This window comes from Tiliqua scincoides, chromosome 12 (genome assembly GCF_035046505.1).
Source record: "Tiliqua scincoides isolate rTilSci1 chromosome 12, rTilSci1.hap2, whole genome shotgun sequence".
Lineage (NCBI taxonomy): Eukaryota > Metazoa > Chordata > Lepidosauria > Squamata > Scincidae > Tiliqua > Tiliqua scincoides.
The window spans coordinates 17,524,690-17,539,272 of record NC_089832.1 but is presented as its reverse complement, the minus strand read 5'-3'; the positions used below and the strand labels follow the sequence as shown (position 1 = coordinate 17,539,272).

At 46.5% G+C, this 14,583-nt stretch overlaps 1 protein-coding gene across 1 annotated transcript in view; it reads left to right on the top strand.

The window, feature by feature from the left end:
- Positions 1-705: 705 nt before the first annotated feature.
- The window catches only part of ABCB7 (ATP binding cassette subfamily B member 7), a 47,016-nt gene continuing 33,138 nt past the window's right edge, over positions 706-14,583 (top strand). Inside the window, exons 1-2 of the mRNA XM_066640078.1 lie at positions 706-842; positions 8,369-8,446. Of these exons, the coding sequence (XP_066496175.1) occupies positions 711-842; positions 8,369-8,446 (210 nt within the window). The 5' untranslated portion in view covers positions 706-710. The remainder of the gene's footprint in view (positions 843-8,368; positions 8,447-14,583) is intronic.

Genomic DNA, 14,583 nt, shown 5'->3' with positions numbered 1-14,583 from the left:
TGACGGCCGCGACGTCACCGCGCCCCCATTGGCCCGCCGCTCCGCCACTCGGCCGCGCCTCTCTCGGCCCGCCTCCCCGCCGCGCGCGCTCGCCGAACTACACTTCCCAGGGCCCTCTGCGGCGGCCTCGCGGACGCGCGAGAAGGGCCGGCTCGGGCCGAGACCGGCTGAGATGGCGCCTCGGGCAGGAGGGAGCAGCTGGTCCAGCATATGAAAGATAAAACATTGAAACGAACGGGGCCCACCTGACATGCGCTGGCGACCCACAGCTTGAGACACACTGTGAAGCAGGGGAAGGACAGGGTTCCCGCTCTCCAGGGGGTGGCGCTGCTCAGGCCCCGCTTGAGAGAACCTGCCTGGTGACAGAGAAATACTGATCGACACCTTCCTATTAGCCACGCCCACAGGGGTGGAGCTCATCCCATGATTGGCACTTTTCCATTAGCCACGCCCTCAAGGAGATGAGCTTATCCAAGATGGGAATTCTCTTGTGAGCCACGCCCACGCCGAGAGGGGCAAGCGCTATGATTGGAGCTTTCCTATTAGCCAGGCCCACGGGGTGGGCATGCCCCATGATTGGCACCTCCCCATGAGCCACGCCCTGTCGGCTGCAGGCGGCCACGCCCCCTTCTGCCGTGGTCTGGCGTCACTTCCGGCGCCTGCCTGACCGGCTGGCTCTGCTCCCGCATCCCACAATCCCCTCTTCCAGAATGGCGCTGCTGAGGGCCCGGCAGCCGTGCGTCTCGGCGGCGTTCCCTCGGCACGGGGCGGCGGCGGCGGCGGCGGCGGCGAGCTGGGCTCACGCGTGGAGGAGCAGCCAGCCGCCGCTCGAGACCTCCCAGGTGCGCCGCAGGGGGGCGGCTGAGGAGAGCGGGCGGCCGGGAGGGGTCACCTGAGGGAGGACGGACGGGGGGCGTGGGACGGGCCTGCTGGGGGCTGCTGGACCTGGAGCCCCCAGGCAGGCCGGCAGGCCAGGCCAGGCCCCTCCCGCAGGGGCAACTACTCAGACTGCTTGGCAGCCCCAGTCCCAAGCGTGTCTACTCGGAAGTAAGCCTCATTCACTCCAGTGGCGCTTACTCCCAGGTAGGTGCGCGTAGGGTGGCAGCCACTGCAGGGGGTGGGTGAGTGGACAGATCAGGGGGGCTCCGCCCCTCCCCCAGCCCCACAACCAGGGCTAGCCGCTCAGGATGGGTTAGGACAGGTAGTTGGGGATACTGCTCTACCCAATGCGGCCTGTGGAACACCCTGCCACTGGATGTGGGGTGTTGCCTGGCCCGGACAGCTGTGGAACTCTGTGCCTCTGGATGTGAACTCTGTGCCATCCGGCTGCATGAGCCGGATGGCTGTGGAACTTCCTGCCACTGGATGGGGGGTGGCGCCTGGCCTGGACGGCTGTGGAACTCCCACCACTGGATGCGGGGTGGCACCTGGCCTGTGCAGCTGTGAAACTCTGTGCCACTGGATGTGGAGTGGTGCGTGGGCCGGATGGCTGTGGAACTCCCTGTCGGTGTATGTGGGGATGTCGCCTGGCCCGGATGGAGTTATCTGGAGTTTTTGGATCAGCTCAGCATACCAGAAAAAGGCATTTAACTGTGGGCCAAAGTGATGTCATTGTGCAGGAAGTGATGTCATTGTGCAGGTGATGACCCAAGATACGCGCCTTTCCCCTCACTTTGAAGCTCTTGAGCTGCAAATCACAGAAGAGAAAAAATGTGCAAATCTTGATCATATTTTCAGGGTACAGGAGAGCCCAGTTATCATGCAGGCTGCCCTTTTGGCAGCGGCGCCTTAGCACAGCTGATGGTGGTGCTGGGAGAGCCTGAGTACCAGTTAAAGAGCTTCTGCGGCTTGCCTCCGTCAGGGTTGACACTCCTGTCAAAGGGAAGGCTTATTTGGGATCATCAGTGCCTTGTGGCTGATCATAGAAGTCCAGGATAATTTAGTTTTTCATAAAGTTAACTTGGTATGTGAATAAAGGACAAGGCATAAGGAGTGGTTTATGCCCCTAGGCACACATGATCTCTGTCTGGTCTCAGTCTGCAGTTGGCTCAAGTCAGACTTCATGCCAAAAATGTGCTAATCATAACGTAACAAAATAATCATAAAATAGAATGCAAAGTGCGTTCCAAAGAGATGGTGACCCTTCACCATTTCTGACTAATTTTTCACACAAGTTAAAATGGAGGTTGGAGGTCAAACACATATACTGCCCTGGATGTTTAAGCCCCAAAAAAAAATCCCAAGTACTGAACATGTATGGCAATGGTAAGACCCTGTCCTCAAGGTTACAGTTGTAGAGGTGAGGGGGAGGAAAGACTAGAGGAAGGGAAAGGTACAAATGTAATGAAGGAATGCTGCAGTTTGCCCAGTACCCATTGCTCCATGCAACTAGAGATGAGTAGTTCATGGCAGAATTCTATGAGGTATCACTGCGTTCAGTAGGCTTACTCCCGAGAAAGTGTATAGGATTGAAGCCTTAGTCTTGCAAGTGTTAGAGCCCACAAAAAATTTCAGTAGCCTGCTTCTCCAGATATGCCATTGTTTGCTACCCCCGTTGTAGCAACGGTTTGAACAAAAATAAAGATCCTAACACTTAGATAAGTCCTGCAAGTTCAGACCAAAGGCGCAGTTGCACCCAAGTGCAATCAAGCAGTTGCCATGTAAACCTCCATTAATCTGGGAGATTAGAGGACCCTAGAATCTGCTTTAGGTAAGCAGAGCAACCCTATTGAGACACTGCATTCTAGTACACATGCAGAATTCTTTTTATCTGGGTTCTCACCTCCTGCAATAAATTGTTTTATTTATTCAGAATAGGTTAATGCATAATAAATACCTCTGAGGGGTATTTATCAGTTTTTTGTTAATATTAATGACATTTAATATGCTCTTTACCTTTAAAATACTTTTTGGTGTCCAATTGGCATGTGTAACAGAGTGACAAGGAGGGGTTTTGTGAGTTTAAGTGCAATGGTTCCCAAACTGTGAGGCTTGGCTCCCCAGGAGCCACAGCAACCAGCCAAGGGAGCTGCAGAATTCTTGTGGAAAAACCATCCACCCTGTACAATGTATAGCAGCGGTTCTCAAACAGTGGGTCTGGAACCCAAATTTTAGTGGTTCTTGAAACTAACAGGGCAGATTAGGCAATGTGCTCCAAGGGTTAAATAAACTGCTATGGGGAGGATCACTGCTGCCCAATCACCATTATAGCTGTGCCCGTTAACCTTTGTACAGGCAACAGCCTCTAGCATGGATGTCAAACACATTTCATACAGAAGTTCAAAGTTAGCATTCATGGTGCCTGCTGAGGACAAGAAGTGACATCATTAAGCAGATGATAACCAGAAATAAGCACTTCGTTCCCACATAGAAACTCATTAGCTGCAAATGACAGAAGAGAAAAATGTGTAAATCTTGTTCGTATTTTCAAGATACAAGAGAGCCCATTGATCAAGTTGGAGAGCCCAAATATATTGGGGGCCAAATAGATTGCTTCTGGGAGCCGCATTCAGCCTTTGGGCCTTATTTTTGACACCCCTTCCTCTAAAATGTGTGAGAACCATTGATGTTTAGGATTGTAGCCCTAATAGGAAGCTGGAACCAATGGCCCAGTAGGTCAAGGAAGTCACAAGTCAAAAAAGTTTGGGAACCACTGGTTTAAGTGTATTCTTATGCTACATACGCACCTAAATTCTTGTTCTGGTGGCAGTCCTATCTGTCTGTTTTACTGCTTCCCAGGCAGAATTTCTTTTGGCTTTGATAAAATGTCATGAATGCTGTTACTTTTTAAAGAGAGGCCTTATCTATGTATCCAGCACAATGAAGTGGTAAAAAGGAATGTAGCATCTCAGACTGCCAGGGAGGGGGGGGAATGAAATTTACTAGCTAGCTGTTCATGAGCTAAGAAACCTAGAAAAGTTTTACTTGTACCCTGATCTTACACACACTACTTAGGAGTGAGTCCTGTTGATTCCAGTGGACTAAGTGTTTAGGATCAGAGTGTCTAAAAACTAGGCTTTACTTATAGTGGCCAGCATGTCTGCAGCACAGTAGTGCCCTGTATAAGTCAGTGAAGCAAGCTGGTGCTTTGTTGACCCATCACGGGGCCACATTTCAGAATTCTTTAGGTTCTGTCTACATTTTTCATATGAGGTGATCCAGAAATATATTCCTGGAGAAAAGGTCTGGGGTACACTGCTTCAAGTTATCCATTAACACTCATAATCCTATTGCAGAAGAAAACTTAAGACCTAACCATACTCTTGCCAGTCATCATGCCCTGATTCTGTTGTACTTTGAGGAGTTAAAAAGTTATGCCTTTCAAGTCTCACTGATTCCAGCAGGATGGTTAATCAACAACAAGAGAAGTACTTAAATGTGACTTTGAACAGACCAGCAATTGTCTGGGAGGGTTAGGAGGGTTCTTTATTTGAAATAATTTTTTAAGCACATAGTTATTGTAAACTTTTAATTAAATTAATTGATTTGACTTTGTTGTATGAAGGGGTGTTATTTGCCTGCTTGATGATGTCACGTCTGGCCATGAAATCACTCCCAGGTTAACGATATCACTTCTGATGGGTCCCAACAGATTGTCTAAACCAGTGGTTCTCACCCTTTTTAGCCCGGGACCCACTTCTGAGAATAACAATCTGTATGGAACCCACCGGAAGTGGTGTCAGCAACCTGGAAGTGATGCCATAACCAGAAATGACATCATCAAACAGGATGTGACATCACTGTGATGTCAGAGTCAGAAGTGATGTCATCGAGCAGGAAGTTCTTGCCTAGAAACTCAAACTGTACATGACAAGAGACAGTATTCCAGCTCAGGAGCTTCTTCCAATTCTCCCTGCCCTCACTACCATTGCTATCAAGCAAAAAATAAAACATCTGGAACAAAATATTTGACTATTTATTTACTATTGTTTTTGTTTCTGTCTTTATTTACAAAATCTCAAGCTACTTCTTGTGTTGCGCTTGAAACTAACAAACATTGATGTGGCTATTGATGCTGTGCTCAGCACTAGCCAGAAACACCCTACTCGTGCACCTCAATACAAGAAGTAGCTTGAACTTTTGTAAATAAAGGAAATAAAAACAGTAGCATCCCCCTCAGAAGGAAGATAAGCAGGGACGATTCCCCTCATCTCCCCCAAGCCTAAGCACGTCTACTCAGAATGTTCTCTCATTATTGCCAATGGGGCTTACTCCCAGGTAAGAGTAGACAGAATTGCAACCTAAGAGAGAAGTAAGAAGAGGGGAAGAGTGCACATCAGAGAAGTGGCTGGGGGAGCAGTACTCTCCCTGGGTGCTTTCCCCCACCACCACATGCTAGGCTTGCCCTCCCTCCTGGCTGCTCTCTTGGCAGCCAGGGATCCCCCCTCACCCCAGCAAAGATATAGAGAGAGGATGTGCTAGGCAGGGCAGGAAAGGATTATGGCTTCCAGGCAATTTCAGAGAGGGAGAGAGGTTGTGATGCAGAGGATGAGAACGGCAGTGGGGTGGCTGCGGCAGCGATGCTGCTTTCAAGGCAAGCTCACAAGAGGGGAGATCACACGGGTCTGCCTCTACTACCCAGCCCTGTGTTCAGGTCTCCGCCTGCACTCTCCAGCCCAGTCCAGCGGGGGGGGGGGGGAGCTGCTCTGTCTTGCAACCCTGAGGCAGCCCATCCCATCAAGGCAGCCAAGCTGTCAAAGGTTGGTGGGGAGAAGCCTGGCTGGCTCGTCCACATCTCTCCCGGTCCTTCTTTGCCTGCAGTCCAAGCCTGCACTCTGCGATTGGTCCCCCTGAGGGAAGCTTCCAAATGCAGAGCTGTAAGGCAGCAGCATGCTTTCTGGGGAAAAGCGGCACGCTGCTTTCTTTGCACATGTGCAAACCGCTCTTAGTTACGTCTCCATTCCGGGAATTCCATTCCATTCCACTACTCTGAGCTATATTCCAGAGAAAATGTAGTCACCGAAGAAGCACTGAACAACATTGAGTGCCTGCCTGTGCTGGAAGAGCTTGACAGTGAACCAACCCTAGAAGAACTTCACGTGGCCCTGGACTCCCTTGCCTTTGGCAAGGCACCTGGAAAAGACAGCATCCCTGCTGAAGTCCTAAAATGCTGCAAAGAGATCATCGTCACTGAGCTGCATGAAATCCTCTGTCTCTGCTGGAGAGAAGGTGGAGTACCTCAAGACATGAGGGATGCAAACATCATCACGCTGTACAAGAACAAAGGTGACAGGGGTGACTGCAACAACTACCGCGGCATCTCTCTCCTTAGCGTTGTAGGAAAGCTGTTTGCCCGAGTTGTACTAAAGAGGCTCCAGGTACTTGCAGAGAGCGTCTATCCAGAATCGCAGTGTGGATTCCGAGCCAACAGGTCCACCACTGATATGGTAGTCTCCCTTAGACAACTGCAGGAGAAATGCAGGGAACAACGACAGCCACTCTTTATAGCCTTCATAGATCTCACAAAGGCTTTCGACCTGGTCAGCAGAGACGGCCTCTTCAAGATTCTCCCCAAGATTGGATGTCCACCCAGGCTCCTCAGCATCATCAGATCTTTCCACAAGGACATGAAGGGCACTGTTGTCTTCGATGGCTCCACATCAGACCTTTTTGACATCCGAAGCGGAGTGAAGCAGGGCTGTGTTCTTGCACCAACCTTGTTTGGGATTTTCTTCGCTGTCCTGCTGAAGCAGGCCTTTGGAACTGCAACAGAAGGCATCTATCTCCGGACCAGATCAGACGGAAAGCTCTTCAACCTCTCCAGACTGAGAGCAAAATCCAAAGTCCAGCTGAAATGTCTGCGTGACTTCCTCTTTGCCGACGATGCAGCTGTCACTACCCACTCTGCCAAAGATCTCCAGCAGCTCATGGATCGTTTTAGCAAGGCCTGCCAAGATTTTGGACTGACAATCAGCCTGAAGAAAACACAGGTCATGGTTCAGGATGTGGACTCAACTCCCTGCATTACAATCTCTGAGCATGAACTGGAGGTTGTCCATGACTTTGTGTACCTTGGCTCAACGATCTCCAACACTCATTCTCTCGATACCGAGCTAAACAAGCGCATCGGTAAAGCAGCTACCACGTTTTCCAGACTCACAAAGAGAGTCTGGTCCAACAAGAAGCTGACGGAACATACCAAGATCCAGGTCTACAGAGCTTGCGTCCTGAGTACACTTCTGTACTGCAGTGAGTCATGGACTCTTCGCTCACAACAGGAGAGGAAACTGAGCGCTTTCCACATGCGCTGCCTCCGACGCATCCTCGGCATCACCTGGCAGGACAAAGTTCCAAACAACACAGTCCTGGAACGTGCTGGAATCCCTAGCATGTATTCACTGCTGAAACAGAGACGCCTGCGTTGGCTTGGTCATGTCGTGAGAATGGATGATGGCCGGATCCCAAAGGATCTCCTCTATGGAGAACTCGTGCAAGGAAAGCGCCCTACAGGTAGACCACAGCTGCGATACAAGGACATCTGCAAGAGGGATCTGAAGGCCTTAGGGATGGACCTCAACAAGTGGGAAACCCTGGCCTCTGAGCGGCCCGCTTGGAGGCAGGCTGTGCAGCATGGCCTTTCCCAGTTTGAAGAGACATTTTGCCAACAGTCTGAGGCTAAGAGGCAAAGAAGGAAGGCCCATAGCCAGGGAGACAGACCAGGGACAGACTGCACTTGCTCCCGGTGTGGAAGGGATTGTCACTCCCGGATTGGCCTTTTCAGCCACACTAGACGCTGTGCCAGAACCACCTTTCAGAGCGCGATACCATAGTCTTTCGAGACTGAAGGTTGCCAATACATTCCGGGAAGCTTAAAATGGCAATGCCCAGGCTTTGCCCACTTCCAAAATGGTGCCACCTAGGTCTTTTGCCATCTTCCAAGATGGCTGCCGCCAGCTTCTCGCAACCCACCAGAAATCGGATTGCGACCCGCCAAGTGGGTCCTGACCCACAGTTTGAGAACCACTGATCTAAACAGTGGGTCCCAGTGGGATAAAGTTTGAGAACCACTAGGCTAGATTAAAGGATCTCAGCAAGAATAGGGAAATATGAAAGTGAGATTGTTCTGAAATGAATTCATGTGTCAACTGGGGAGAAAAGATTGAACTGGAAGAGAGACTTTCAGAATACAAAGCAGCAGAAGCCTGGTTGGAGCACAAGTGGGGGAAGGGGACGGTTCGTTGCCATTTAGCATTTTAAATAGTTGGATGCCTTTGTTTCTGCTCCCTGCTAGCCTGATTTTCTTTTGTTACTTTTCTGAAGCAAATGTTTTTTGAGTGTTCTGGTCATGTATGCATGAGATGCTTGAAGTGTTCTCTGATCGTGGACTTTGTGCTCTTAATTACAGCAGGCTCGCTTTTCTTCTTTTCAGACTCCACCGGTACTAAATCGACTTGCGTGGCACAGTTCAGGGAGATGCTATTCAAGGCTACTCTTGGATGCTGCAAAGGTAAGGATGGAGCAGTCTTTTTTCCCTGTCCTTGTAGTTTTAATGGAGAAGCAAAATGTGAATACCCAGATTGTTTTATAGTTGCTGCCTTACTCTCTGCTTCATGTGCAGATCTTTCTTCCTGAAACTTTTGAGTGCTTGTGCAAGAGAAGCAGAGTTGCATCCCTGTTTTCAGGAATTAAGTGTTACTGAAATCTTCAACTGCCTTCCTCTACCTTGAGAGTATTTCTAAAATATGCAAAAATCATTGCTGGTATATTACTGTTTCAGAAAAGTTCTACAGATGTGTTTAACCTGAATGCAGATGCAAGGGAGGGCACCAGGATGAGGTCTCTTGTTATCTGGTGTGCTCCCTGGGGCATTTGGTGGGCCGCTGTGAGGTACAGGAAGCTGGACTAGATGGGCCTATGGCCTGATCCAGTGGGGCTGTTCTTATGTTCTTAACTACAATTCCCAGGAGGCCTTGCAGGTCTCTGGTTATCTGGTGTGCTCCTTGGGGCATTTGGTGGGCCGCTGTGAGATACAGGAAGCTGGACTAGATGGGCCTCTGGCCTGATCCAGTGGGGCTGTTCTTATGTTCTTATGTTCTTATGAATGTTTTATTGTCTGACTTACAGAGTGTGCTGGCATACAAGTGGTGTTATGACTGTGAACTATGCTCAGCCTGTGGAACCTTGCCAATGTATTGGCACTTAAGGAGTGACAAGTATGCTAGGTTTTCATGCTTGTAATTCCATTGTGTTTTTAATCATGCTATTTCAGTATATAATCTTTGGAATAGCAATGCCTAAGAGATTTGAGGAGGATATATTCACAGGGGAATCCGTTCCAAGACCCCCCACTGATACAGATTTCCATGGATAATCAAATCTGCAGGGGGGTGCTGCTGGCCAACCAGAAGTGCCTCTAAGGAGTGTCTGGGAGGCCTTCTGAGGTGTGGGATTAAGACCTCCCCAGATGCAACTGGAAGACATTTCCAATCGCATCCAGGAGGTCCTGGGAAGCCCTACAGCCACAGCAGTTCCTGAGTCATTGTTGTTGTTGTAACCTTTATTGGCATATACATATACATCAAAACAATATACGAATAAAATTCAAAATTTATATAAGATCAGAAGATGGCTCCACAATCCATAATGCATGTTACACACAGGAAAAATCCAATAGTCAATAGTGCCCCCATTAGCTGATCTCATACAGGGCAAGGTTTCGAGTCTCGTTTCCCGTGTACTTATGACTGTGGCGACAAAGCAAGAGATGTTGATAAGAGTTTCTCGCTTCTCTACTGACAAAAGTGCTTGTAGCACATCTACCTCTGCCCATCTCCGGAAGTGCGCTAGGATGGGCATAAGATGTTTCTGACGCTGGGTCTTATGCAAGGGACAGAACAAAAGGATATGTTCAACTGACTCCACATGGTTCAGTTCACAAGGATAGAGCCTTGTTGAAAGAGGTATCCCTTTAAACTGGCCCCATAGAAGGGCTGAAGGAAGGGCATTACATTTTGCCAACATGAAGTCTCTTCTTAACTGCCGATTATACAGCTGGGATAAATAAAATGGCATCCTGCCTAACTGGACGGGTACATGAAAGTGCAATGGGTAGCAGGAGGTGTTGGCCAAACTCATTAGCTCTTGACATTCAATGTCCATGATTCTCTCACTGACAACTCTATATGCTGCTGTTTGACACAACATACCCAGACACTCCATATCGAGACCAATTAATTTTAACTTGGTGTGTAAAATGGTGATCCCACAAGGCAGGACCGAGTCTGATACCAATTGGAACATCAGACTGTCATTGACCACATTGAAAAGGATACCAAGCCAAAACTTTGCAAATCTTAGCCATGCCATTGTGTTCAACCTGATAAGACCTGTCTCAAGGCATAAAACGGAGTAAGGGACACATCTTGGCATGCCTAAAATTTTCCTAAGGAAAATAGATTGAATACGCTCCGTAGCTAGATTTAGTGCCTTGAACCAGACCGGAACACCATATAGAACTTGGGTAATAGTCTTGGCTTTGAAAACCTCCAGGGCTGCTGGAACATATCTGTTGCCCTGGGTATGATAAAATCGTGCAATTGCTGATGATGAAAGCTTAGCCAAGTTAAGCACTGAGCTGCGATGGGAAGCCCATGAGTGCCTATAGTGAAATGTAATACCCAAGTATTTAAACTGGCGGACTTGCTCAATCTTATTAGCCTTACAGATCCAGCTGTAAGACTTCCAACTCTTTGCAAAGATCATAACTTTGGACTTGGTATAATTAATCTCCAGCTTGTTGGTTGCTAGATATTCAGCACATTTGTTAAGCAACCTCAAAAGGCCAACGCGGGTGCAAGATATTAGAGCCGTGTCATCTACATATAAAAGCAGTGGCACCCGAAGGTTGCCCAGCTTAGGACAACGGCTGTTAACATTCTCCAAGGCTGGAGCGAGGTCATTCATAAACAGGTTGAACAATAGAGGTGCCAGGATGCAACCCTGTTTGACCCCTTTATTGGTAGTTATTTTCTGGGACTAAGTCCCAGATTGGGGACACAGTTCCTGAGTCCATGGATAAGGAGGCCCCACTATATTCAGCAAACCTTGTTTCTGTCCCTGGCAAGGAGCAAGCAGTCTTTTTGAACAGTTATTTTCCAAATTGGAGTTGAGGAAATTCTCTTGGGTAGAGGATTTTAATATTGTGCTTGACAGCTTTCTTGATGTGGAAATCCAGGAAAAACTTACAGAACCGATCACATACAGAAAAACCCCACAAAAAAATTACACGTCTTATGGCTGCTTTTATTGTACATTTGCTAATTGTTTTGTTGCTTTTATCAAGTTGTTGTAATGTAGAGGCTTGGCACCATAACGCAACTGTATCCAACCAAACAGAATTTAAACCAGGCAGATAGTTACCCTTAGATCAGCAGTTCCCAAACTTTTAGAGTCATGGAGCACTTTTCAGGGGAAAAATGTGTCTCAGAGCACTATCTTCAGACTTATGCTAAAGGCACATATGTGCATTTTTGACTGTTTTTACCTAACTGTATTTTTCAAGTCGTAAGTTGATATATTTTGAATTCTGAATAGCTTAAATTTTGATCTAAACTTAATTCTTCCTATTGAAGTTCATTAAAAATTAGAACTTTAAAAATTTTCCCAAACATCAATTTTGCATGTGCGTTTCTTTGACATAAGGGCAATGATATTTTCATCTAGCACCTACATAAGTACTAAATCGAATGACAGCAGTATTGATGATGGAAGCGATTGCGAACCTGGCCTTGGTGCCAGGACCACAAAATGCCTCCCCCCCCACCCAAAAAAATCTCTTCCAGTTTTTTACCAAAAACCGGAAGTATTGCTATTCAGCATTTTGAAGACCCTCTGGGGAGCAGGGAGGCCACAGGCAGGCTCTCCGATGCTTAAAGGACTTTCTAAGGCCTCAAAAACCGCCCAACCCAAAAAACTGGTGGGGGAAGGGTTCCAGCAGTGTCCCCCTATGGGGTGCCGCCCAGGGAACTTGCCTCCCTGACATCTCCAGGTATGCCAATGTATGGAAGGTATTTTTAAGCATTTGGACATGTTAAGCATCAAGTTTTATTTAATTTGAAATGTTATTTTCTCCACCAAGTTCAGAGAAATAAGGAACTTATTTAGCTACCTAAATGGAAAACAATAGCAAAAAATCTAAAGTAAGACAAAACATTTGAGGACAAATTCAAAGCAGGTGTTGTAAATATGTAACCCACATAGATGTGGTATTTGTAACCATTTTTGCAGTAGCAAAACCAAAACTGTCACTTGGCATCTAAAAAGAACAATAAAGCATATTGCTGGAACTTGGATTCTAATGAGAGTCATGGGACTGTTTTGGTTTGCTGTATCTGGTTGAATTTGGGGCAGCTGCAACTGAATATCTGACTCTGCAGGGATGCACAGTTCATGGCCACACAAATTCACAATTTTGAGACCCTGTCACATTTATTTTCTTTCCAGTCTCTTTGCGGAGCACTTGGAGTTGCTTTGTGGAGCACCGTTTAGGAACAGCTGCCTTAGATATTATAAATGTATCCATCTTTTAGCTGCACCCACTGGCTCTGTTGTTAGTGGATATCAAGAAAAGCTTTTGACTATGTCTAGTGGTAGTTCCGGAAATATTTATTGCTTGAATCTTTTTGGGCACTAGGAGTCAGCTGCACAACACAGAGCAAGAGTAGCTCTTAACAGTCATAAGTCCCAGCATTTTGGCTTCCAGTGAGAACCAGGCAGAGTACCCTTGCTTTCATTGCAGTTGGCCCTGGTGATTGACCCACTGGCAAAGTCCTTTAGAAACTACAGCAACACCAAGGGGCTGAGACAATTGTTCCCAAACTGTGTTGCACTGTCCCTTAGACCAGACCTCAATATATCCCAGATGCTAGAGTACCTTGACTCCTAGAAATTGCATTGTGGTGTCTACTATTTTAACCTAATGCAGTAGTACCCAAACATTTTAGCACCAGGACCCATTTTTAGAATGACATTCTAATAGGAGCCACCTGGCTTTACAAGAGTTAAAAAAAGATGATCTAGAAAGAAATATTTTTATTTTTATTTATTTACAAGTATTATTTTGATTACAGAAAAAACTTGATCAATTTCTTGTAATGTGGCAGCCCTATTGAATAGCCTCAAAGCTTTGAGGGGCTTAGTTCAGTGACCCAACATTCACCTTCCCCCACTACCTGTCACTGATGGATTTGGGGAAAAACACACCAAAAAAAAAGACACTCAAACATTTATCTCTCTATATTTACACAAGCTTGCAAACTTCGGGAGCTCAACAGTTTACAGAGCAGTTAGGAGTGATGTGATTTTGGAATGGCCTCAGGGCTTGAGACAGTGAGTTATCTTATGTTGGAGGCTCTGCGAGACCCACCAGAATTCAGATCATGACTCACCAAATAGGTCCCAACCCACAATTTGATAAACATTGACCTATTTGACAATAATTCTTCACAACCTTCCAGACCCAAAGCTATGGTGCACTGTTCTTTCAGCTCATGTGTGTTTTCATTTTCATATGTGTGTGCATTTTCTTTTCAAGGACTTAAAGTGTAATGTCTGTGTTTTGTTGTTTTTGAAGTTTCATCACACCAGTAGTTGTGTCACTCAACCACCCATCTCTAGCATCTAATCCAAATGCTGAATTCTTTGTTTGATGGTGTTTGTGATAGGGTGTATTGCATTGAATGGTTGGTGGACATTATTTTATACATGGCATAAAGTAAGGAGCCCAGTGTGCTGAGATAGCACAAGGTGAAAACAGAAAGGAAATAAATGCAGAGAGTGTATGAGAAGTAGAGGAAGATTCTGTACATGTTTCATATCAGAATGTTATGTATGACATAAATGTCCACAATGTTCTTCTCTATGCTGGTTTTTATGTAAGATCCAATATCCCTTTCACTGATAGCATTTTTTTGTATTTTTGCAGTTGGCTTAAAACATAAAACCCTGGCAGCTGAAAAATTGATCTGGCTCCTAACTTTCTGGGCTAGCTCTTAGATACAAAGCACATTTGCCAAGCCCTGCCATTAACAAACAATTCTACATTGGTCTTGCTGCTGCTCGTAGGTTGGGGATCATCCACTTTCTCCACTCTTTGTCGACTCTTGGCAGCTGAGACCTTATGGCCCGAAATCTAGAAACCTAGCATACAAATGCTGCATGTCAGGATTAATTGGACAAAATGTGTAGGATTATGATGGCTCTGTAACTGACTTGCCAGGTGCAAACTTCTAAAGGCCAGGCTAGCCAGCAAGCATTTCTTGTTAGCTGTTTTTCTTTCTTTCCTCAAATTGCTTCTCTTGAGGGGGAGGTGGTGGGGGGAGCATAATATATCAGGGAGCCTACTCAGTTCTCCTCAACTCAGAGTCTTGAATTTATGTCTGTATCTTCCATTAGCGTGCTATTTTCTTGTCTTTTTTGCTATCCTCAGAACTCTGGACTGAAACAAATAACTATTCACATCATGTTAAATGTGAATCTTCTGTTAAATTGTTCTGCCTTTTCTTGTAACAATATGTAGGGGAGGTACTAACCCATCCTTTATTTTACTTCTTTTGTATTGTGTATTTTTTTTAAAAAACACAACAA